The sequence below is a fragment of the Saccopteryx bilineata genome, chromosome 5 (assembly GCF_036850765.1).
Source record: "Saccopteryx bilineata isolate mSacBil1 chromosome 5, mSacBil1_pri_phased_curated, whole genome shotgun sequence".
Classification (NCBI taxonomy): Eukaryota; Metazoa; Chordata; class Mammalia; order Chiroptera; family Emballonuridae; genus Saccopteryx; species Saccopteryx bilineata.
The window spans coordinates 209,610,538-209,632,239 of record NC_089494.1 but is presented as its reverse complement, the minus strand read 5'-3'; the positions used below and the strand labels follow the sequence as shown (position 1 = coordinate 209,632,239).

Genomic DNA, 21,702 nt, shown 5'->3' with positions numbered 1-21,702 from the left:
TCAAATGCTGACTAATAAGCTCGCAAAATTTTAGTGACTCAAGAACTGTGTTAATACTGTCTCATGAACCTTGCTGACAATGAGACTTTTGTGACAAAACACAACTGTTGATTAAGACAATGACTTGATGATGCTGTGTTGCATATGTTCTTCTTTCCTGGTAACGACGAACTCAAACAGCATCATTATTTCAAAAGACTTTTCATATTGTTTCCCCTAAAGGATTAGGAACTTTTGAGTAATCCTACTAACAAATGAGGAAAGAAATTTGGATTGTGTGTGTGAGACCAGTGAAGGCAATAAATATTGTATACCATGAGGGTTGTTTGGGAGAAAAAAAGAAAGATGCTATGAATAGTGTTAAAACCCTTTATATCTCTCAAAATGGTTTTGAACTTATGTTTGAATAAAAAAATCATATTTGGCCCTGGCCGGTTGGCTCAGCGATAGAGCGTCGGCCTAGCGTGCGGAGGACCCGGGTTCGATTCCCGGCCAGGGCACATAGGAGAAGCGCCCATTTGCTTCTCCACCCCTCCGCCGCGCCTTCCTCTCTGTCTCTCTCTTCCCCTCCCGCAGCCAAGGCTCCATTGGAGCAAAAGATGGCCCGGGCGCTGGGGATGGCTCTGTGGCCTCTGCCCCAGGCACTAGAGTGGCTCTGGTCGCAATATGGCGACACCCAGGAGGGTCGCAACATGGCGACGCCCAGGATGGGCAGAGCATCGCCCCCTGGTGGGCAGAGCGTCGCCCCCTGGTGGGTGTGCCGGGTGGATCCCGGTCGGGCGCATGCGGGAGTCTGTCTGACTGTCTCTCCCTGTTTCCAGCTTCAGAAAAATGAAAAATGAAAAAAAAAAAATCATATTTGGAAATTAATAGTATATCAATCTCAGTGATGGCGAAAGGCTATAAAGTCATCACACAGGAAGCCCTAGAAGGAAGTTTGCTTTCCTTCCTCCATTTTCTGTGAGATTCCCTAATTCACTCCACATCTCAGTTCCTAGAAGGATATTAATTTCCAGCTTAAGATTTCCTTAAACTTATTTCTTAAACTATGAATTCATAGTTTGGGAGAAGTGAAAAATCATTTTAATTTAACAAGTTCTACTGCTAAATTGTAAGTTATTAGTAGAAAGCAAATGGGATGCAGAATACATTGAAATACAAGCACTAAGAACTTAAATCAGTAGTTATAACTGATAAACAAGAAAAATTGGCTTAAAAGTTTTTTTTTCCAAAAAGCTTAGAATAGTAATTACTATAATCATCCCTTTGATAAAAAGTAATTTTATATATTTAATATTTTGAGATCTTTTTCTAGAATTTTAAAGATATAAAAATTAGCCAAGAAGAAAATGGGAAGTTTAAATATTATATAAAGTTTGTATACAGTTTTAAGAGGAAGGCAAGTTGTGATCAGAGCCTTATTCTTTATGCCTAGCCTTCCAAATCACCTTTTATACCACAGATACTTTATGTGAACTTTTGTTTGAGAATTGTAGCTGGTTAGAAAGCAAAAGAGAAACATTCTTTCCTGTGATACATATTCATTGATTATTCACCAGCACTATTTAGGACCCACTGTTTATTGCATTACCCTACACACTAAAAGATACATGAGGCATTCAAAGAAACCTTGGACATGCCTCTACTTTCAAAAGTGTATAGTCTAGTAGAGGAAGCAAGTCTTAGAGATGGCACAGAGATCCATACAAGATCTACAAGCCTGTCTGTAATGTGTAAGTCCTCCTCAGGATCTCTGTGGGGGGTTGTCTATATCAAGTAGAGTTTGTGATCAAAATCCTTAATTAGGGTAAAAAAAATTAGAAATGAAGATCTTGTTGCAATTTTTATGGTACAAAACTGGAAATACCCTTGAAGTCACCAATAAGACATAAGTTGGACAATGATTGTCATTGCCATAGAATGTCACATAACTTTTAAAAAGAACGAAGCAGCCTGACCGGGAGGTGACACAGTAGCTAGAGTGTTGGACTGGGACTCGGAGGACTCAGGACCAAAACCTCAAGGTCACGAGTCTGAGCAAGGGCTCACCAGCTTGAGCCCAAGGTCACTGGCTTGAGCAAGAGGTAATTAGCTCTTCTGTAGCCTCCCCTCCCCCCACCCTGGTCAAGGCACATAGGAGAAAGCCATCAATGAACAACTAAGGAGCCACAATGAAGAACTGATGCTTCTCATCTCTCTCTCTTCCTGTCTTTCTGTCCCTAACTGTCCCTCTCTCTGTCTCTGTCCTCTTGCTATATATATATACATATATATATATATATATATATATATATAAAGAATGTGCAAAACTACATTAAGGTACTGTGAAAGGATGCTGAAGACATATTTTTGAAGGATAAAAGCTGTATAATGATCTCATTTATATAAAAAGATCTATCTCTACCTCTATGTATATATGCATAGCTCTATGTGTTCCGTGTATATCTCTATATCTCTATGTATATGTATATATGTATATAAAAATACAGATAGAAGAGAACACTAAGACCAAATTATTACCGATGGTTACCACCATAGAATGAGAATGTCAAGTAATAATACAAAAATTTGCAGGTTTTATTCCACATACAGCTATATATAGTATATGAAATTGTTGCAATAAATTATATATTTCTCTGTTAGATTAAAAAGAAAAGGAAATATAACAATGCTGGGTCTTGCTTCTTAAGGTATATTCAGACAGTAAAAACAAGTAGTTTTTTTAACACAAAAGAGGATGAGTTTTCTTTCACTTTCTGAATAAAACTACAATAAAATAATACATTTTGAAGACAAAAAACTGATAACTAATATGCAAAGTGAAGCTTTGATCATAATTGACTCATTTTATCCACATACTCCAAAAGAATCTCAACATTTAGCAACAATCAACATAGGAATATCTGTTTTTCTAGGCAACTGGAAAAGGAAGATCATTTTCTTTCCAAAAGCTCACATATTTATGTTTCAGGTGTTCATAAAGTATCCATCAGGCCTTATATAAATTATATTATAGGAAAGGCAGGGCATATTCCATAATTATGCAAAGAAATTATATGTAATATTTCAGTCTTGTTTTTACTTAAGTGGGTGTTAAATATATGTAAGAGGGATAGATATTGAGGTGAGGGGGTGACCCAAAGGTATCTATATCCTAATCTCAGAATTTGTGCATATGTTACCTTATATAGCAGAAGGGGTGTTGCAGATGTGACTAAACTAAGGATTTTTAAATGGGGAGATTATCTTGGATTATCCCACGTAATCACAGGGGTCCTTATAAAAGGGAGGCTAATCGCCAGAACGCTGCAGCCCTGTGTAAACAGCTTCAACTTTCTCGGGAAGCAGCATGGCAGATTGGGAAATCCTGCCCAAGGGGTCCTATACTACAATCTGTCCCTTCATTTGGAGTTAACCCTCAAGGACTCCTACCAGGACAACTTTGGCAAATGGATGTTACTCATATACCTTCATTTGGCAAACAGTCCTATGTCCACGTTACAGTGGATACCTATTCTGGATTTATAGTAATAAAAACAGGAGAGGCTGCTAAGCATGTTATAGCTCATTGTCATTATCTGTATGCATTTTTCTATTACTGGATTTCCTAAACTGGTTAAACTGACAATGCTCCTGCATATGTAGCAAAAGCATTTACTGTATTTTGTCAAACCTTTCGAATTATGGGTATTGTTAAAGTCAAGGTATTATTAAAGTGTACCCAGAAAATATTTTAAGGTCAATTTAAAAAAATTTAAAAGGGGGGAGTCATATCCTGGAACTCCTACAGGTCTACCATATCATGCTTTTTACTTAAAAAATTTTACATTTCTTTGGAATGCTGATGAACAGGAGACACCAAATCTTTTTCTCTGGCAAACTTTTACCTTCTTTTATTTGATCCAGCTAATAACACTGTTTTGTCTTTTTCCAAATAGCTCCAGATATACAGAAAAGATTTATATAGGCGGATGGGGATCCTCAAACCCCTCAGTGAGATCTTCTGAGCATGGCTTTTAAGGTACCAAGAGGCAGAAAAAGCCCAATAGAGATCAGGTGAACTACCAGGTTTTAGGATATGCCCTTAAAGGCTCCAATACCCCAAAGGGGTCTCATAGGTAGCCATCTGGGTCCTGCTTCAATAGTGAATAGGAAGGTCATTGAGCTAAAGCCTGCCAGGCTTACATGCCTTTGCTGTGAGAAAAAAGAGACACTGGAAGGTAAGAATCCCCCTCGCTCCTCTAAGGGAGGGTTCAGTCTCTTCCAGCCCTGCTCCAGCCACCTATGACCTCACCTTGCCCAGAATGCTGGGGTTTGCCACTGAAGGCTGATGGTGCCCAGGGCCGTCGGCCCCACCTACGACACTATGGACGAGCCTAGGATATTTCTTCCAAGAAGCAGGTAAACTGATCTCATTTGCACAAGGGCCACTTAACTATGTCTTGCCTGAATAGTCAGGTTTTTTATTCTTCCCTCGAAGATATCTGTTGTGGGTGTTCATAGTCCTATTTTCTGCTGCTTTGTTTAACATATAGTGTTTTCTTTATTCCTCCTACCGCGATGCCCCACTCATATTTCAGGCTGGGACCTACTCCTAATTTAGAGCTCTCTTTCCCCCTTTGCCAACTTCTATTATGAATTTACCTTTGCCACCCAGCTTAGTGAATCCCAAGGTTCTCTTTACCATGCCACAGTTGCAGAGCTCCAGGAAAAAGCAACCTGGACTCATCTCTCCAGGCAAAGGAGAACAGAAGCTCCATCTCCACACATGTTGCAGATGGCTTTTCCAGTCTACTTGAATCATTACCAGCTAGAAGCAGCAGTCATTGGGACTTGGACGTGAGCTGCAAAGTATAGAATTGTGACAACAATTCCAGTGCCATGCGGACTTTTCCTAGATGTGGACTTTTCCTGGACTTCTGCTCCTTATGACAGCTCCTAATGGACCGAACTGGGGTTGTGTTGCATTTGCAGGGATTTGGAATGGTGTTGGGGCCAACTTGGACTTGGTGAAAATGTTAAGGACACTACTCTTTTGTGGATTCTTGCTGTAATGGCCAAGAGTTTGCTTAAAGGCCTTAATCACTATAAAAAAAATAGAAGACTGGATAAAGAAGATGTGGCACATATACACTATGTTATACTACTCAGCCATAAGAAATGATGACATCGGTTCATTTACAGCAAAATGGTGGGATCTTGATAACAATGATTCCATACATTGGTGGGACATAGAAACGGGACCAAGAGACATGGACAAGAGTGTGGTGGTGACGGGAGGGGAGAGAGGGAAGAAGGGAGAGGGGGAGGGGTACAAAGAAAACTAGATAGAAGGTGACAGAGGACAATCTGACTTTGGGTGCTGGGTATGCAACATAATGGAATGACAAGATAACCTGGACATGTTTTCTTTGAATATATGTACCCTGATTTATTGATGTCACCCCATTAAAATTAATAAAAATTTATTTATAAAAAAGAATTTATAAAAAAAGAATTAAAAAATAAATAATTTGCATTCACTATCAAAAAAAAGGGGGGAGGCTAAAAGATCATAGTCAAAGAATAGAGATATGACGATAGCAACAAAGGTTAGAGTGATGTGCTGTAAAGATGAAGGAAGGGGCCATGGGCCAACGAATGCAAGTGGTCTGAGAAGCTGGGAAGGCCAGGAAGTAGTTTCTCCCTTCAGTGTCTATGGAAGAACCAGCCTTGCTGCCACCTTGCTTTCAGCCCAGTGAAACTGATTTTGGATTTCTAACCTCCATAACTGTAAAGTAATAAATTCGTGTTGTGTGTGTGTGCGCGCGTGTGTGTGTGTATTTCACATTTTTTTTAAAGAGTGGAGGTGTGAAGTAATAAATAAAATGAATTTAGCAGGAACATTGGTTTGCCTGTTGTTTATCTGGGTTGGGCACAACTTGACCGCCCTTATCCATACGTCACCACATACTCTCGCTTCCCCTGCTCTTATCTTCTTTCTCTTTACTGGCCTTGAAGGGTTGTGTATAAAAAACATCAGAAGAGCATGAAAGGTCACTTAGCCACAGACCCCTTGGCAGCAATCTACCCTCACACTGAGGTCTCCTGGCTCTGGGAACAACTTCAGCTCAGTTCTCTTCACCATGAGCTTCAGAAGCAGTTCCACTCGTGTTTTACAGGTGTTGCTGCTGCTGTCTCTACTCCTGATTGCTCTGGCTCCCTCCACCATTGGAAAAACCTGGAAACTTACAGGTGGAGTCCTTGCTTTTCTGTGGCTGTGGCTGCTTTTGTTGCAGCTGTGTCTAGGGGAAAACTATTATGGTACTGCTGGGGCTGGAGAAGGCCATTATTCTGATAATTCTAAATGGGGAAGATGCATTTAGTGGATACTTACTATGTGTCAGGCATTCTGCTTGGGTACTTTGCTATAGGTTTCAGATCATTATTCACAATGATCCTCTGAGAGCTATAATTCACGAAGAAGGGGACCAAGGAATCAAGTCAAGAGATAAGATCCTTAGGTAATCATGACCGCTGATGGAGTCACAATTTCTATCCTAGCTGAGAGAGTGAACAGAGAGCGGTATGCTGAACTTCGCTGCATGTGTCTAAAGACCACCTCTGGCATTCACCCCAGTAACATTCAAACGTTGAAGGTGATCAGGACAGGACCTCATTGCGCCAAAGTTGAAGTGATGTAAGTTCCTGATTCTGTATTATTAACTCATTGTGGAAGCCCTCCTCCTCTATCCCTATCAACACTATTTTGTTCAGCCTCATGGATCCCCTCTGATAGGCTACGACACACAAATAATTCTATTTTCTCTTGCAGAGCCAAACTGAAGAATGGGAAGGAGATCTGTCTCGATCCAGAAGCTCCCAGAATTAAGAAAATGGTCCAGAAAATTTTGGAAGGTGATGGGTCAGCTGCTTAATCTGTTCACTTTCTGTCAAACCCTTTTATCTCCCAGGAAGAATAGGAGTTTGCAGTCTTTACTTTCTGGAGGTTTTATTTATTCAGGATCCCTATTCATACTGTATTAAACTTTTATTTTGTTTTTCATTCCATCTCAAAAAGTCACTTTTTATTCTGAGAAGGCTGGTTGATAGATGAGAGAGAAAGGAAAATTAAGCAAACCTAGTTTCAGAACATAATACATGATTTACCCCATAACTCTTGGTTAAATGTAGTACTGTGCTTTGCATTTCTTTATTTAAAAATTTCTTTTTGAATACATTTGTGTTAACTTATCTTGCTCTGATTTATTGTTGAACAGACATGCCCTCGATGCTTAATAGAGTCCATAAAGGTCAATGATATTAGGAATCATACAGAGCCCTGCATAGCTCACTCGTTCAGTGAATGTTTGTTAGTATTGTTAGGGACTTAATAGAACTTTTCCTTGTCTTACTCCTAAGATGTCTTGTTTAAGAGATTCTATGAAAGATTTTTCTAATGTTTATTTTAGCTTTCAAACCCTAAAATTAATGAAGTTGTAGAATGTAAGTTTTGTAAGTAGTGGTTATTTATATTAAAGTGAATATATTTAATACTAGTAAGCAAAAAAAATATGATGACACATTAACAAGCTCCATAAAACACTCCAATGTTTTCTACAACAACAATAGCAACAATAATAATACAGATTCTCTTGGTATTAATTGTTTTACCTTGCCATGTCTGAATATAATTGCATTTACTTAATATCTGCAAGGTTACAATTATAGTATTAAAATCAGCCTTGACAATAAGTACAATAACTAAAACTTTACCAGACTACTAATTATTATTTTATAATCAACAGAACTTTCATATTAAGGAATTATTTCTTAATCCTAAATTTATACTAATTTTACAGAATTATTAGCATAAAATCAAAATTTGTTACTACTTTGTTGTCATATATTATTAATTTGAATAGAATTGTTGAGGAAGAAGGCCTTAATTATTTTTTATTTCATTTTATACTTTGGTATTCATAATACTACCAACAAAAATCACTAGTTGCTAATCTGTTGCATTTTTAATGTACTATAATATTAGCTAAACTTTAGGAATAATTTTTAATATGCCAGGTATGTTAAGTGTGTTACATGCATAGAATAAATAATTCTTAGAAAATAAATATGATCTGGTTGAAATCCTGGGCTCCTAGAGAGAATAACTGGGTAACTCAGCTTTACCACTTGCTAGCTGTACAACTTTGGGCAGGTTGCTTAACTTCTCTGTTCCTGAGTTTCTTCACCTTTAAAATGAGATAATAATATTGCTTATATTATAGAATTGATGTGAAAAAAAAGAGTTAATAAATTTGGTGTGTGAAAATAAATCATGGTACACAAAATCTCATATAGAAGTGTCATTGATTATTTGTTATTAGCACCTCTCTAATATTAGACAGAAGACAACTGAAGTTCAAAGAGATTAGGAAATTTGTCCCAAGATCAGATAATTAAGAAGGTGACAGCCTGACCAGGCGGTGGCGCAGTGGATAGAGCATCGGACTGGGATGCGGAAGACCCAGGTTCGAGACCCCAAGATTGCCAGCTTGAGCGCAGGCTCATCTGGTTTGAGCAAAAACTCACCAGCTTGGACCCAAGGTTGCTGGCTCAAGCAAGGGGTTACTTGGTCTGCTGTAGCCCCACGGTCAAGGCACATATGAGAAGCAATCAATGAACAACTAAGGTGTTGCCACGAAAAACTGATGATTGATGCTTCTCATCTCTCTCCATACCTGTCTGTCCCTATCTATCCCTCTCTCTGACTCTACCTCTGTCTCTGTAAAAAAAAAAAAAAAAAAAAAAAAAAAAAAAAAAAAAAGGTGACAGAGTGAGGATTTGGAGCTGTGCTCTTAACCATGACACCAAACCACTTTCCTTGATTCTTCCTTCTCTAATGAAGAGGTTCCATTATATGATATATCACATAATGTTAATGACACAGAAAAAAGGACTTGATACATAAACAGTGTGCTGCATATACTACAATAAATATAGGAGAATAAATTCACCTACCCCAATTTACACATGGAATTTCAGAAACATTCATGCATTAAGCATTTAGTTTACAAACTTGGCATTATTTAAACCTCCTTTTGTAATCTCCTCACCATTACAACAAGTTCATTGTCTTAAAATGCTTTATCTACAAAATAAATGCATTTATTAAATAGTAGCTAACCCAAAATGTATATAAATAAACATGTACAAAGCAGTATGAGCATTATCAGTTTCTCTCCAATAATTCAAAATAGTTCAGCATCTCATGCATTTTTCCAGTCATTTCCTACTGAAATCCAACAAGACTAGCTCCTGAGACATGCCACAGTTTTTATTCTACATTAATGCCTCTTGAGATGTAGATGTCTTTTATTTTTGTATGCACACATGAGAATTATTCTATTTAGATGCAGAGAAAAAAACGATTTAATTATCATTTACCATTCCCTGGGATTCCTTTACATTTCAAATATTGAAATCTGGGGGTAAGGTTATGCAAATCCATTATGTTGCCCATTCATCTCCAAAACCACTCTTCTTATTCATTCCCTCTGTCATTAACCTGGTTTCACATTTCAGTTCTATAAACATATTCTGTACCAACCATTGTGTTGGATGCTGGATATTCAAAAATGTATAACTCACATAAAATTGCCCTTGCAGAGACCTCTGTCTGGTGGGACAGGCAGATAAGTTGACATAAACTCACAACCACATGTGACACTTATTAATATAGAGGTATGCTCCAACTGCATAAAGAAACAGATATATGAACAAGTCAAAGCCTCATCATTATTAATTTCAACATTTATTATCCTTACTAAATGTGATAACTTTATATTGAGTTTCTGTAGTCCACCAGTGTGATAGTGATAAACGTTATGATCCCTCACTTCATAGATCCTCTCATTTAAGAAAATAAACCACTTTAAACACTTTTAAACACACACACAGTCACATATATGTCTGTATATAATATGTGTGTGCGTGTTTGCATGATTTGTGATAAATAGGATAAACAGAGTGCTACAAGACACAACCACAGGGAACACAATGACCTTCAGCTGTAAGGGAAAATTTTCTGAGGAAGTAATATTTAAGCCAGTGGTTCTCAAACTGTGCGCCAGGGTGCACTGGTGTGCCTTGAAGATTTCCAGGTGCGCCCTATGGTATTCCAGAGAAATATGTGCCTGTTGGGGACCAAAAAACCAACAGGGTTTTTGGAGTTTAGATTTTGGGGGACAGAAGTGTGGGCTGACAGTCTGTCCAACCCCCCACCTCACTTGCCTGATTAGGTTGCAAAAAATTGTTGAGCTGTGGTGCTGGATTGTTTACATTACACCCCCCATGTTCCCTGGAAAGATAGGAGGCAAGTTTCTTCTATCCTTTGTTTGTTGTAAAGTTGAGATGATATATATGGTGGGGGTTTTCTGCACTCAACACAATTAAGAGTAAAAAGAGAGGAATTCTTCAATGTATTGACCAGGAAATGAGAGTTTGCCTTTCAAATATATGCCCAAACATTAAAGAAATCACTAGGACACATCAGGCTCATGTTTCTCATAAACACAAGAATGAAAAAATTTAACACATTCATGCCAGGACCTGCCAAATTTACTAAATCTTACTAAGAATGTATTTGTATATATTGATATAAAAAGATGACTTTTTGTCTTTTTTTTTTTATTTTTTCACCCCTCTTTTTCATGAATTCTAAAAAGTATAACTCAAAAAATGTAACATAAAGATGTTTTTTAATGTCAGAATAAATTTAATTTTGTCATATTTATTTTGTTTAATTACCATAAAGGCACGCTTGGACTTTATATTTTTTCTTTAATATTTGACTTAATTATTATAACATGTTGCTCAGAAATTTGTATATAGTGCGCCTAGAATTATTTGTAGAATTTTAAATGAGCCCTGACTTCAAAAAGTTTGAGAACCACTGATTTAAGCTCACACCAGAAACATGAATAAGACTTAGCCATCTGCAAGGGCAGGTGGTGGGAGAGTAAGATAAAGAATATTCTAGGCCCAGGAATTAAATTGCATATCCCTGCAGAAGTCTAATCCTGCTGAGCATTCGGTCAGCTAGTTCCACGCAGTGGGTCGGGATGCCTGCACCACTGTTCATCAGTATGACGGAGAGCCTCTGGCTGTGAGATAAGGGTGTACTTTACCTTGATCGAGAGCCAAAGTCATTCTCTTTCATGGAAGGGAAGATGATCTATGTTGATCTCTCATCCTTTCCTGCACAGGATTCTGCGGCATACCCTACTCTCTCTCTTCCACATCTTTTCCACACAACTCCTAGATGCTCTGTGTCCTGAGAGCATCGCTGCTGCTGCCGACAGTGCAGCCCGTTTCCCGGGCACTGGTACTGGCCCAGCTTGCAGCAGGCGCGGGGAGATGTGGCCTGGGAACTCTCCGTCTTGACCTTTGTTCTTGGTTGAGCAGAATGGAGAAACACCCAGGCACCATGTTTTACAGAAAATGCATAAAAATATTACTTTCATATTTTTTCTTAGAGTGAGAGGATCAAGGAGATTAGCCCTTGCTGCCAAGTATATATTGGACAATAGGTTGGTAGAGCTGGTGCATCCCATTCAAGAGACTGAGTAAGCCTTCCAGTCAGATGAAGTTCAGAACTGAGTCATCGCCTAGAGGCCAAATTCTACCTGTTAGTAGCCGAAAACACACCTTGAACACACAAGCCACTAAACTCGGCTTAATGGTAATCAACAAGAAAGGCAGTACGGAAGGAGCAGTTCTTGATAAGGCAGCTAGAAGTTGGCGAGGGATCAGAAACTGACTCAGTCCCTGAAGGTAAATGCTGTGTAAGTTGCAACGTGGTGACTGCAGGGAACTCTACTGTTCCTCATAACAAACAACATATATTCTATAAGGTTCGAGTACTATCTCTAATTCTACTAATGTACACGTACAGGAAATTGGGTTGGGGTGTGGATCCTGCTACCAGCTTGCAGCCAAGACAGCTGATCAAGGCCCCCCACCCCCACCCCCTAATCTTGGCTGACCAGAGCCCAACTCCTCTGGGTTTCTGCACCACAGCTCCTCACCCTCCACCCCAGGCTTCCGGGCAGATGGACAGTTGGGGATAAAACGGGTCTGGAGAGTCTCAGAACCACCGGTCTGCACAGCGCCAGCGGGGATTGTCCTCCTACTCCGGTCTCCTTTTGGCATCTTAGCAGCATGAGCCTCGGAGCCAGCTCCCGCGCCTCCCGCCCGCGGCCCGGCCCCGGCCTGCTGCTCCTGGGGCTGCTGCTCCTGCCAGCGGTGGTCGCCGGCGTCAGCGGTGAGAACCGAACCAGGCGGGCAGGGCCGGGGGACGTCCGGGAGAGAGGCTGGGGACCCCCGGGGGTGGGGCGGAGTCTGTAGTTGCCCTGAGCACCCACTCGTTTTGCTGACACAAGTTAGGTTTGCGCGGGCACGGTGTCAAGCGCTGCTCCGTGTGTTTCACCATCCTGGCAATAATACTTCTTACCGAGGGAGGTATAGTTTGTGAGGGCAATGAGAAATACCGCTAAAGAACGTCTGGTCATTCTAGGAGTCACAATTCCCTCCCTCATTCTCGTGTCCCCTACTCTGGTCCCCTCCCCCAGCAGACCCTGAAGAAGGGGATCGGGACTTGCAATGCGTGTGCGCGAAGACCACCTCCCGAATCCACCCCAAGCGCATCATCAACCTGGAGGTGATCGGGGCTGGACCCCACTGCCCCACCTCCCAAATGATGTGAGTCCTCGCGCTTGCTTCTTGTGTCCTCCCTCTGCCTCTGCCACCTATGCCTGTCACCCCTCCACACCCCTCTCCACCCAGACCCAATTCCCAGGTTCAAACCCAGCGACTGAAGGGCTCCTCTCTTCTTTTTTGCTGGCAGAGCCACGTTGAGGAAAGGAGAGAAGATCTGCCTGGACCCTCACGCCCCCATATATAAGAACATAATCAAGAAACTTATAAAAAGTACAGAAAGTAAACTACTGGCTAACGAAATCCGCACATTCATTATATAAGGTGTTTTGTTTTTTTTCATCTTCAATCTAGCTGTGGAAAAATCTAATGATTTTAGTATCCTTCAAATTCTAAATAAATAAAATCAATCAAGTTGTGGTACATTCAAAATATTTCTTACTAGAGCAAAGCATCATAATTTTATATAAGAAAATATCTCCAGAATTTTAAGCAAAAAAATATTTAGAAGGAAGGCTTGGTTTAATAAACACTGGTTTCGTTTGGTGTTATGTTGGCTGAGACATATTTGCATATTTATATGACTACATGGCTTAATAGCTACCTATTTACATTTTAATAGTGTAATTAGTTTTGTAAATAAATAGTAATAACCCTTAAGCTTTACTGGGCTGCATTGTAAAAAGAAGTCAACTAAGTCAGACTCTGCTTTTATTCCCTTAAGATTTTGACTCTACCCTGTATTAGAAAATTAATAAAAATAAAACCAGAACCTCTACTACTTAATGGAAATATACTGATATGATATTTTCCAGAGAATGACATTAAAATATTTTACTCTTTATTGATCCTTTGATAATCTTGACATTTCACAAAAATAAAATGTTAAGAACAGTTCTCATATCCACATTACTGCTTGTAATGAATTTTGCATTTGGCAAGCCTACAAAATCGGTTTTTACTATATTCCATTTATAGACCATGAATGATGCTGTAAGCATGCAAATTTCATGCTTAGATTTTTTTCCTCAGCATTCTTAGTGAAACCTTATTTTTAGTTTAACGCTGTTCCATAAAACCCTGAACATTGGCGATAGCTCAGTTATTTGTTAAACAGCTGTGGAAACCTGAAGAGACACAAGGTTGTATAAAATATTTTCATTCATGCTTTAGACAGAAATCATTATACTTTGGAGAGAAAGGAATTCATTTCCTTGTCTTTCTCAGTTTCTAGAGGCAACCTGCAGGTCCACAGCTTGTGGCCTCTTCCATCTTCAAACTACATCACTCCAAACTTAGCTTCTGCTGTCACTTCTGACCCACTACTTCTTATACCCTGCCAGCCTCTCAAAAGCACCCTGGTGATTAAATTGGGCCTACTTGGATGATCCAGGATAATGATGCATCTCATGATGCTCGCCACAGCTGAGAAGTCTTTTTTTTTTTTTTTTTGGCCATATAAGGTAACGTTTTTACAGGTTCCAGGGATTACAGCCTGGACATTTCAGGGGGAGGGGTCATAATTCAGTTTACCATAATGGGCAAGAAGGTGGAATCCAGTCGCTGCAGGAGAAAACTACAGACCTTCACTCGTGAACTAATCGTATTACAACCCAATGTGGTAATGTTTGTGAGGAGGAAGGACTGGAAGCACGAGGAAAAAACATAGAGTGGTACAATTAAGTCTCTGTTGGGGGTGGGGCGGGAGAGGGAGCAGGAGAGGCTTTGACAAGCTCTTTAAAGAAACATTATTTATAGAGGCTTATGAAGTACCACAGTATCTATTGTCTAAATCTCCGCATCCAGTTTGCCTGTTAGGCAATATTATTCACATTATAGCGTTGAGATAACAATCTCCCAGAGCCTGAAGACTCTCCCATGGCCACAGTTTATTAGAGGCTGAGCACAGCAGTCTGACCGCCAACTCCCTGCCCATGCGTCCATGCCAAGCTGCCTATCACACAGCCCAGTGGCATGTTAGCTAACCATCCAGAGGAGAGTTTGTCAATGTAAAAAAACTTACAAACCTGTAAGAATTTTTAAGGAATGTATTTGAGCCAAACTGTTGACAGTTGCCAGGAAACAAAGTCTCCACAGATTAAGAAAGTACTCCAGAAAATGGTGGTTTTACCACTTATTTTATACAGAGACATAAGGAGGTTACATGAAATTGATTGGGTTGGTGATAGATGAGGGAGGTGGGAGCAAATATGGCAGGCAAATCTCTGGGATTGGACAGAAAGTACTGAAACTTCTTTTACATAGGCAGGAATAAGATGGTTCATAGTTAATTAACATGATAACAACAATAAGCGGATTTGTGGGGTTTTGCCCTTGTGGGACACTTGCCCTGAGGGCAGGGCAGGAAAAGAATTTCCTGCATGTTATTAGGTGCAATATTGTAGATGCAGAAGTGTAGAGCGAGGGTCGCCACCGTCATGGCCATTCACATGCAGGTTCACACTGAATTCAGACAGGCGGTAAAAAAGCAGTGGAGTCAAAAAATAGTAAGCCATTCCATTATTAAAGTCTCACACCGGCCGACGAGCAAACACACAGGGAAACACTTCCCTTTCACTCAGGACTGCGAAAGCCATTGACACATTTTCTGGTCCCACAACCATGAGAATCTTCTCTGGTTCCTCCTGGAATCAAAGGCCCCTACAAGCCTCAGTAGGGTTCCCACAGACCCTCAGCTCTGGTTTCCCATCTGCACTCTTTCTCTTTCCCTGCCAACATAGCTTCACCTTTTTCAACACTCTGCATTCTCCTCTCACTCTGCAAACATGGCTTCTTTCTGTTTCTTCTCCTTTTTCCCTTTTCTCTTTTCAAAATTTTCTGGTGCGAAAACCTCTGCTCCAGCAAACATTAGCAAAACAATGGCCCTTCCCAAGAAGGAAGGTAATTTGCAATTTCACAGACCACATATACCTGGCGCTGCCCAATGCCCTTTTCTAACAATAAAAGTGAGCACACTAAAAAAATACAGATTTTACAAACTCATTTAACCAACAAAAAGAAACAGTCTAGCCTGACCAGGCGGTGGCGCAGTGGATAGAGTGTTGGACTGGGATGTGGAGAACCCAGGTTTGAGACCCCGAGGTTGCCAACTTGAGCACGGGCTTATCTGGTTTGAACAAAAGCTCACCAGCTTGGAACCAAGGTCGCTGGCCCAAGCCAGGGGTTACTCGGTCTGCTGAAGGCCCACAGTCAAGGCACATATGAGAAAGCAATCAATAAACAACTAAGGTGTCGCAACGAAAAACTGATGATTGATGCTTCTCATTTCTCTCCGTTCCTGTCTGTCCCTATCTGTCCCTCTGTCTGACTCTCTTTCTGTCCCTGTAAAAAAAAAAAAAAAGGCAACAGTCTAGATTAACCCTTTGAGTAGTACAAATGTTCATGTACATCCTTGTTTCTCCTGACTATCCAGAGTAAGATTGTACATGTGTAAGGCAACATTAAAAAAAAGCAAATGTGGCCCTGGCCGGTTGGCTCGGTGGAGCGTAGGCCTGGCGTGCGGGGGACCCGGGTTCGATTCCCGGCCAGGGCACATAGGAGAGGCGCCCATTTGCTTCTCCATCCCCACCTCTCCTTCCTCTCTGTCTCTCTCTTCCCCTCCCGCAGCCAGGGCTCCATTGGAGCAGGGATGGCCCGGGCGCTGGGGATGGTTCCTTGGCCTCTGCCCCAGGCGCTGGAGTGGCTCTGGTCACGGCGGAGTGACGCCCCGGAGGGGCAGAGCGTCCCCCCCTGGTGGGCAGAGCATCGCCCCTGGTGGGCGTGCCGGGTGGATCCCGGTCGGGCGCATGCGAGAGTCTGTCTGACTGTCTCTCCCCGTTTCCAGCTTCAGAACAACAACAAAAAAAGCAAATGTATGTTCTTCTTATTTCCATAAATTGATTATCAAATAAACATAATTTAAATTAATAAAACTGTAACTGAAACTAATTTTATTTTTTGAAGAAAAAAAAACTCACTCTCGGGGTCAGTAAGCATGAAAGAACTCACTACGCAAAGGGTTAAGGTAAGCATTGACTTTTGTTAGAGAAAAATACTTGCCTAGGACATGACTACACGTGAACTGCTTCTAGTTAGAAAATTTTCATTTCAGACCACCCTGTGTGGTTACTCTAGGTCTCCGAGTCTGTAAGGCCACCATGGAAGCTTTACCTGAGCAAGTCAGGTTCAGCATGTGGCCCCTTTTTATCCACAAACTGTTATTTAAGCCAGCTCTGCAAAGTGGAGTAGAAAGTTGCTAGGAAGACCGAAGAAAGAATGGAACCGTTGTGATAAGGTGCCAAGGAACTGCAAAATTGTTAACATTAGTATTTTAAAAGGAAAAGTCAGGCCCCCTTACTCCTCCTTTCTGAGGAACAAAAAAACAAGAAGAGGTTGCAGGGGCAAAGATCATCTAGTCATAGTTTAATTCCTATAGTTCTCTGGAAGGACTGACTCCACTTGCTAGACCAGGGATCAGGAAACTTTTTGGCTGAGAGAGCCATGAATACCACATATTTTAAAATGTAATTCCATGAGAGCCATACAACGACCCGTGTACATTACACATTATCCAATAAAAATTTGGTGTTGTCCCAGAAGAAAGTTGTGATTGGCTCCAGCCACCCACAACCATGAACATGAGCGGTAGGAAATGAATGGATTGTAATACATGAGAATGTTTTATATTTTTAACGTTATTATTATTTTTATTAAAGATTTGTCTGCGAGCCAGATGAAGCCATCAAAAGAGCCATATCTGGCTCATGAGCCATAGGTTCCCAACCCCTGTGCTAGACAGAGCAAAGAAGATAGAACCTATCTGAAAACCTCTTCCTCTTGTATTTTCTTAAAAGCCTTCAGGAAACAATGTTTATGTACCTTAATTAAAAATTCCTTCACTTATCCTCCTGGAGTCATAAGAGTGAGGTATATCTCTAGACGAAGGGATCATGAGCCCCCCTACCCCACCCCCTTGCATGGAAACTTGTATTCTGTAACCTTTTATATGTTTTCTAATAATCATCATTTTGAAATTCTTTGTATGTACAAAACTTGTAAACTAAGCAAGCGGGGATTAGCTTTAGACTGCCTAATAAGCTAACCCCAACACTCTTAGCAAAAGTAACTTCATTTAGCTTCTCTCCTTATCCTAAACTAAACATTTCCCACTATTGTGGTGACAGGGATAGGCTGTAATTCCTAGAAAGTTTGGGAATGTCTTTGTCAGGTATGTAAAACATTCATCACTACTGTGTTATCTTATGGTCCTAATGTATAAGAATGTTTCTTCCTTTTGATAAATCCTATAGGTAAATGTTGTAACAAGACAGTAAAAACTGAATAAGCTTGTTAGAAATGACTTTTGTACCATGCTCCCCTCCTTTTCCCCCCAACCAGTATGTGATTAGGTCTGTAAAACCAGCCTCAGAGCTATATTCAGGCGTTCATGATTTGGGTTTGATGATGCCCTGTGCATGTCCCCGGTTTAATAATAAAACTCCTTCTAAAATTTCTTCTGTAACCTGCCTTGGTGTCTCTGTGGAACTCGCGAATTAAATTACTTTACAACACTGTCACAAAATGCAAAATAAGTAGAAAGATACAGGATCAGTACATTTTCAGCATGTTTATTGTCCCACAGAGCTAGAGTGTCTATGGGGAGAGTAACTGATGGTCTTCCACCTAGTTTTCACCCATTTGGTGTTTTTCACCTTCAGATCACTTTATGCGTAGTCATCCAAATCATCTTCCCAAAACATGGACACCTGCCACATAAAACCTTCAAGGTCCAAAGTCCTGAGCACAGCACCTGTAAGGCCAGTGGCCACCACCATGGCCATGCGATTCTCATTGTATTCAGGCAGACAGTGGAGCCAGAAAATGGTGGGCCATTCTGTTTATTAAAGTCTCCTAAAGGTGGACAAGCTAACGGGCAGGAGAAGACCGCTTCCCTTTCACTGAGGGCTCCCAAGCCCCGACTCCCTCTGGACTCATTCTTCGGACTCTTCCAGACTCACAGGCCCCTACCAGCCTCAGCAGGGCTCCCAAGCCCCTTAGCACTCTCCAGAAAAACAGGCTGGGCAGAACCCCTTCTCAGGCAAAAAATGACCCCTCACCACAATGGGCAGGCAGTCCGCAATTTGCTACCCTGAGGTCAAGTACCCGCAGCCTTTTACCATAAACACGTGGAGCTGCCCCAATACAAGTGAGCAAACCTAAAAAACACTTGTTTACCTAATAGCACCCAAGTCTCTGCCCCACTAACTTCTCCTCTGTGCCTTAGTTTCCTCATCTGTAAAATGCGAATATTACGAGTGTCGGCTTCAGAGATCACTGTGAGGACTAAATAGATGACATACGAAGAACATCTAGCATAGTGCCTCATATATAGTCTGTGCTTAAATATCAGCAACTATTTATTATTATCACTCTCAGTGTGCCATCCCAGTCATTTTGGAGTGTTGAATAAGTCATTTAACAGTGTGGTTCTTGGTAATAAGCAGCAAAAATAGTTGCAATGTCAATAAAACTTCCCCAAATCAAACAAAGTTTGGGAGAGAAAGCAATGAAAATGGGGCCTGGGTAGTAAGTACAATAGCTTGTCGTTTATTTTCCTTTTACTGCCTACCTCAAACAACACACACAGTTAAAATCAATATTTAGTAGGTGTGACTCAAAGGGCCAAAGGACCAAAACACATTTTTTTTTTTATGTCAGCCAATGCTGGCGCTCTGTAAACGACTTTCAGAATTATCTTGGCTAAAGAATGCTTTCAAGCTACTACCTTTAACAGCAATAGTATCCAAGGAGGGCCTTCCTGCTGGGAAAGGGCCAGGTCAGGTGCAGTTTACTGTAGCTTCCTGCTGTTTTAAACATTTATAGAGTGATAAAGATCAAATGTTCTTAGACTTTTTTTTTTGTTTGTTTTCTGGCTTGAAGCAGTCAGCAGAAAATGTTCACAAACCAGGCACTTACTACGTAGTCAAAACCCTATCATAAAACAAAACCACCAAAGGTTATTTGACTCTTAGAAGTTGTCCCGCATTTTTCTCTTATTTTTTCCCTCATCTTCTAAAGCCTTTAGTGATTAAAAAAAAAAATTTCTTCTTCAATGCGTAAAGCATTAAGGGTTAGTTTCAAACATATATATATTTTTCTCATTATAAAAGACAGTGAATGCATGCTTATTATAGATAACAGAAAATACAGAGGAAATAAGGAAGAAACTTGAGAAAACTATTTTCACTACTCAAAATTGTTTCTTTCCTCTTGAAAATATTAGTCATTTCATATTGTTGGGGAGCAGGATAGAATTCTCCGCTCTACCCTTATTTAGTTCTTACGGCTGGACTAGTAATAAAATAAGAAAATTGACGGAAGACTAGATTAGCAGAAGAAAAAAACAATTTAATGTGTGCACGCAGGAGAATCACAAATGATGATATAAAATGAAGCTCAAAGTAATGACTGGCCTAGGACATTTTTATACTTTTTTAGAAAAATAAACAATAAATTTGTAAGACAGAGACAAGACAAAGAAAGTGCTCATTTTAAAGGAATCTAGGCAGGTTTGGGTGTTCGTTGGTGAGTAATCTACACAAAGTTTGGGCGTTACAGGGTTTATTTATACATGCTTTTTCAACTCTAGATTTTATAACTTATGTGATAAGGTTGCCTCTCAGTCCTTCAGGAGCAGGAAAAGCACCTGTTATAGAGATTTATTTCCTGCTTTTGAGGGGATGGAAGAAAGAGAGTTCTTCCTGCTCTTGTTGCCCCTCAGATAATTTTAATTCAAAATAATCAGTACGTCATTGTGGGATATCTTGGGGCAGCCTGCCCTGAGCACCGACAGTGTGCTTATCAGGTGAACTGATAATTTTCAACAAAATGCCGTTGTAAACAACTATAAAGGGAACATTTATTAATAATTTCATTGCACCAACAATAGTTCAGGAGCATTTCTTGTGCCAGTTTGGGCTAATAGAATAAGTTTTTTCCTGGTCTGAGAAAGAATGTGATCTAACATGTACTTATACATTTATAGGTACTGTGTATGTATAAGTGTTGGGGGGAAAAGTTTATAACAGGTTTGCTCACTTATAATTTGCCTAAATTGGTGCGTTAGCATGGGGCAGCACGATTTGTGTGTAGTCTGTGGAAGGCTGAGGGTCCTTGCCTTCAGGGAAGCAGATTGCAAATTGCAGATTGCTTTCCTGTTTGGGAGGGGCTATTGTTTGCTGGAAAAGGGGTTTTTCCCCCCAGACTGTTTTGCTGGAGTGTGCAGACAGAGAGAGAGAGAGAGAGAGAGAGAGAGCTGAGGGGGTTGAAAGCCCTGAGATTTTGTCCTGGGTTGTTTGGCTGAGCCCTGCTGAGGCTGGTGGGGCCTGTGAGTCTGGGTGAGTCTGGAATGCTGAGGGGCTTGGGAACCCTGACTGTTTGCTTGTCCAACGTTATAAGACTTTAATAAATGGAATGACCCACCATTTTCTGGCTCCATAGTTCCTTTACCATCTGCCCGAATCCAATGGGAACCTACATCTGTATGGTCACAGCAGCAGCCACTGGCCTTACATCTGGCACAGCTGGCAGGATTCAGATCAGATTGGTATGGAGCCGCAGCCACCCTTGAGGAGTGGGGTAGAGGACTGGTCGTTGCTCCCCAGTGTATGGTTCCCCATGGCGGTCCTTTTGGGGACTATGAGCTGGCTGTGTTTTACAGTCCTAGGAGAGGTCATCCAAGGTCAAGAGCTCCAGAATGAGCTGCAAACTGAGTGGCAGCAAAGGCTTGAACTGGAGCGAGTGCTAGAAAATGAGGCTGACTAGGTTCAAGAGCTGCTGAGCACTAATGGCGCCTGGAACTGGAGTGATCTGCAGGTTCGTGAATTGCAGTTTGCCCTGGAAGTTGAACGTTGGCAGCAGCAGTCGTTAGAGGTTGTTAGAGGAACAACTGCCTTTTCAGCTTCAAGCTGAGAGCCAGCAGCTGCAGGAGCTGAAGAGGGAGCTGTGCAG

At 40.8% G+C, this 21,702-nt stretch overlaps 2 protein-coding genes across 4 annotated transcripts; both read left to right on the top strand.

Moving 5' to 3' along the window:
• Nucleotides 1–6,029: 6,029 nt before the first annotated feature.
• PPBP (pro-platelet basic protein) lies at nucleotides 6,030–8,322 on the top strand. The gene is made up of 3 exons (XM_066279783.1): nucleotides 6,030–6,234; nucleotides 6,544–6,679; nucleotides 6,815–8,322. Exons 1-3 carry the CDS (start codon nucleotides 6,126–6,128, stop codon nucleotides 6,915–6,917), a joined length of 348 nt encoding a protein of 115 aa, XP_066135880.1. The 5' UTR covers nucleotides 6,030–6,125; the 3' UTR covers nucleotides 6,918–8,322.
• A 3,426-nt stretch (nucleotides 8,323–11,748) lies between these two features.
• PF4 (platelet factor 4) lies at nucleotides 11,749–13,107 on the top strand. Of its 3 annotated transcripts, none has more exons than XM_066280755.1 (4): nucleotides 11,749–11,811; nucleotides 12,078–12,301; nucleotides 12,609–12,738; nucleotides 12,884–13,107. In XM_066280755.1, exons 2-4 carry the CDS (start codon nucleotides 12,199–12,201, stop codon nucleotides 13,014–13,016), a joined length of 366 nt encoding a protein of 121 aa, XP_066136852.1. In that variant the 5' UTR covers nucleotides 11,749–11,811; nucleotides 12,078–12,198; the 3' UTR covers nucleotides 13,017–13,107. The 3 variants fall into 3 exon arrangements, with proteins under 3 accessions (XP_066136852.1, XP_066136851.1, XP_066136849.1); XM_066280754.1 differs by having other exon boundaries at nucleotides 11,791–11,891; XM_066280752.1 differs by having other exon boundaries at nucleotides 11,804–11,891; nucleotides 12,058–12,301.
• The last annotated feature ends 8,595 nt before the right edge of the window (nucleotides 13,108–21,702 follow it).